At 32.3% G+C, this 2,920-nt stretch overlaps 1 protein-coding gene across 1 annotated transcript in view; it reads right to left on the bottom strand.

The window, feature by feature from the left end:
• The window catches only part of LOC106459940, a 38,319-nt gene that overhangs the window by 3,562 nt on the left and 31,837 nt on the right, over positions 1–2,920 (bottom strand). The window contains exons 14-16 of the mRNA XM_013919609.2: positions 2,500–2,641; positions 2,026–2,109; positions 800–909 (exon numbers count right to left, since the gene is read on the bottom strand). Of these exons, the coding sequence (XP_013775063.1) occupies positions 800–909; positions 2,026–2,109; positions 2,500–2,641 (336 nt within the window). The remainder of the gene's footprint in view (positions 1–799; positions 910–2,025; positions 2,110–2,499; positions 2,642–2,920) is intronic.

The following is a 2,920-nucleotide window of genomic DNA, read 5'->3' as shown; positions in this document are numbered from 1 at the left end:
GACCGTCACATTATAACGCCCCTACGGCTGAAAGGGAGAGCATGTTTGGTGGGACGGGGATTCGAACCCGCGACCCTCAGATTGCGAGTCGAGCGCCTTATCCACCTGGCCATGCCGGGGTCAATAGAGACAAGTATGTTATATGTTTGATTAATATTAATATCTGTATGTTACAATATATAAACAGATGAAATATATTAAAGTAAAAAAAAAAGTTTGATAAAGGCTATGCTAACACTGTATTCATGAGCACTGATGATGTTAACTGTGTTACCAAAACTTTGTTAGCTAAAACAACTATTATTGTGTTAAAAATGTCACTTTTGTTTTTATTCTTAATATACAGTAACATAATGTACCTGAAAATATTTTAAAATCAAGATAAAATATTATTGTTTGAATAGTACAAAAGCCACAAAATGTTGACTTAATTTCTTCATGGAATGAGAAAAATTACATTCTACTTCTATTTCTTTACACATTCACTGGCAAATGTTTCTTTTCTTGTTTCAAGACTGAAACATAACTGGAAGTGCTAATACTTACTAGGAAGTCTCACAAAATAATATTCCACTAAATTTATACTTATCTATACTAATTTAGGATTCAATTAAATGTATACAAAAAAATGTGGGCACAATTTTTGATAATTTGAAACTGTGAAATGTACAAGAAAGAGCAAGTTTAGTGATGTTTCTTTAAAAAAAAATATTATTCGTTTTTTTGAAAACTAGTTTACAGATGAAAAAATTTAAGCAACACAACCTAAAGAAGAGGAATCTTAGAAAAAAAAGCATACTTTGGATTATACATTTCCACCCTTCCACGCAGAATTGACGGACCAAGATAGCTAGATAGTTGAGAAACACAATCACTGGCAGCACTGGAAATCAACAGGTTTTCACAGGTCTGAAATTATTTTAATCAGCTATAGCAAAGAATACCATACATTTAGAAATCTGAATCAGAACTTTAGAGTATTAATCTGTGCAGTGATTGATCTTAACTGCTGAAATCCTTAGTAGATTGAGTTAATGTTAACTATCATAGCTCACAGTAAGCTTATACTATGGTTAAGTGCAACAAAAAATAACAACAAAATATAATAACTTAGGCCTAAGCAAGGGTTAACTGTAATCCTCAGCTATCACAGTAACTTGGGACTATAGTTGGTTTTAACCACTAGGCATCACATTAAAATCATCAGAAATTCCCTATATGATATTACGGTTAATTACATCCTTCTGATATTATAGCAACTTTAGGATAAAATTAAGTGTAACCATCAGATACCACAGTGTATTAATTTGGGCAAAGGCTATTTGTAACCACTAATGATTATAATGAGGAGAAGCTACAACTATTTGCAACCAACTAATATTACAGAAGATGCATGTAGGTGCTAGGGTTAACTATAACCTCAATACATAAACACAGAAAAATAGGACTATGGTTCAATGTACCTAGTAATGACAAATGTAACTATAAGAGATTATAGTAAGCTGTGGGTTAGGACTAACTGTACCAAATAGGTATCACAGTAACTTGGGGGTAAACATTAACTTGAGCCATGTGTGACTGTAACTACTAAAGATCACAGTAGTACAGTTACGCTATAGCTGGCCTAGCTGCACCAGTAGATATTACAGAAAATTGGGTTTGGGTCAATTGTAACTACCAGATATCACAGTAAGTTTGAGTATATCACAGGAAGTTTCAACTTGGGATAAGTGTAACTAACTGTGTCTCAGAAAGTGGTTTCTAGGGCTGATAGCAACTAGCAGAGGTCATAGGAAGTTTGAACTAGGGTTAACTGTAACTAACAGTGCCTCAGGAAGTTGTACTTAGGAAATAATTATAAGCATTGCTATCACAGTAAATTTGGATTGTTACAAGAGAGATTATAAACACTTCATCCTTTTTTAACACTGAATTTTACATATTTTAAGTAGTTCAGTTCATTTCACAACACCATCTAATTTCCTAAAAAACAACTAAACAAATTAACCAGTGGAATATACTCACTAAGCTATAAAACACAGAATCCAGAAACTTCTCTAAATGAGCTTTAAAATGTCTCTTCCCAACACCTCTAGCAATAACAGGCAGCTGGTGGAAATAAAAAAAAGTTGAATAACATTTAGTAAAGGTTCTTAGTGTAAAATTACATTTCCTTTGAGGAAACAAAAACCTCTACATTTTAGCTATATAAATATTACATAAAAAAATACTAGGTTATAGATGTATTGTGTACTATCTTTTATTACTTTTATGTAGTGTAATATTTTCCAGATTTACTAGAATCAAACACGTCATCCAGTTTACTTATTTGTACTTATAAAAGGCATAGAATACTTAATTCTCACTAGTTATTTAACAGGCAAGCTTCACTAGACAATATATGTTTGAATAAAGTTTTTTATTATGATAAACAAACAACTGACTGTTTACCACATTCGGCTTATCCTAGTTGGTATCTTAAATGTTTACTATATTTACCTGTTTGCACAAGGTCTCTAACAGACACACATGACGAGTGTAATGGCGATGACTTGTTGCTTCTGCCACCAGTGGTAAGAACTCCAACACTTTAGGAGTTAAGTTCTGTATCTGTGCTAGTTCCACAACTAAATGAATACAACTGAGAAATGGAAAATATTACAGACCAGTCGTAACATCAAAACAAACTACAGTTGAAGATATATGTGAGGAAACAAAACTAGACAAAACAAACTACAGTTGAAGATATATGTGAGGAAACAAAACTAGACAAAACAAACTACAGTTGAAGATATATGTGAGGAAACAAAACTAGACAAAACAAACTACAGTTGAAGATATACGTGAGGAAACAAAACTAGACAAAACAAACTACAGTTGAAGATATATGTGAGGAAACAAAACTAGACAAAACAAACTA

This window comes from Limulus polyphemus, unplaced genomic scaffold (genome assembly GCF_000517525.1).
Source record: "Limulus polyphemus unplaced genomic scaffold, Limulus_polyphemus-2.1.2 Scaffold684, whole genome shotgun sequence".
NCBI classification, from domain to species: Eukaryota; Metazoa; Arthropoda; class Merostomata; order Xiphosura; family Limulidae; genus Limulus; species Limulus polyphemus.
This window is presented reverse-complemented; position numbering and strand designations above follow the sequence as displayed.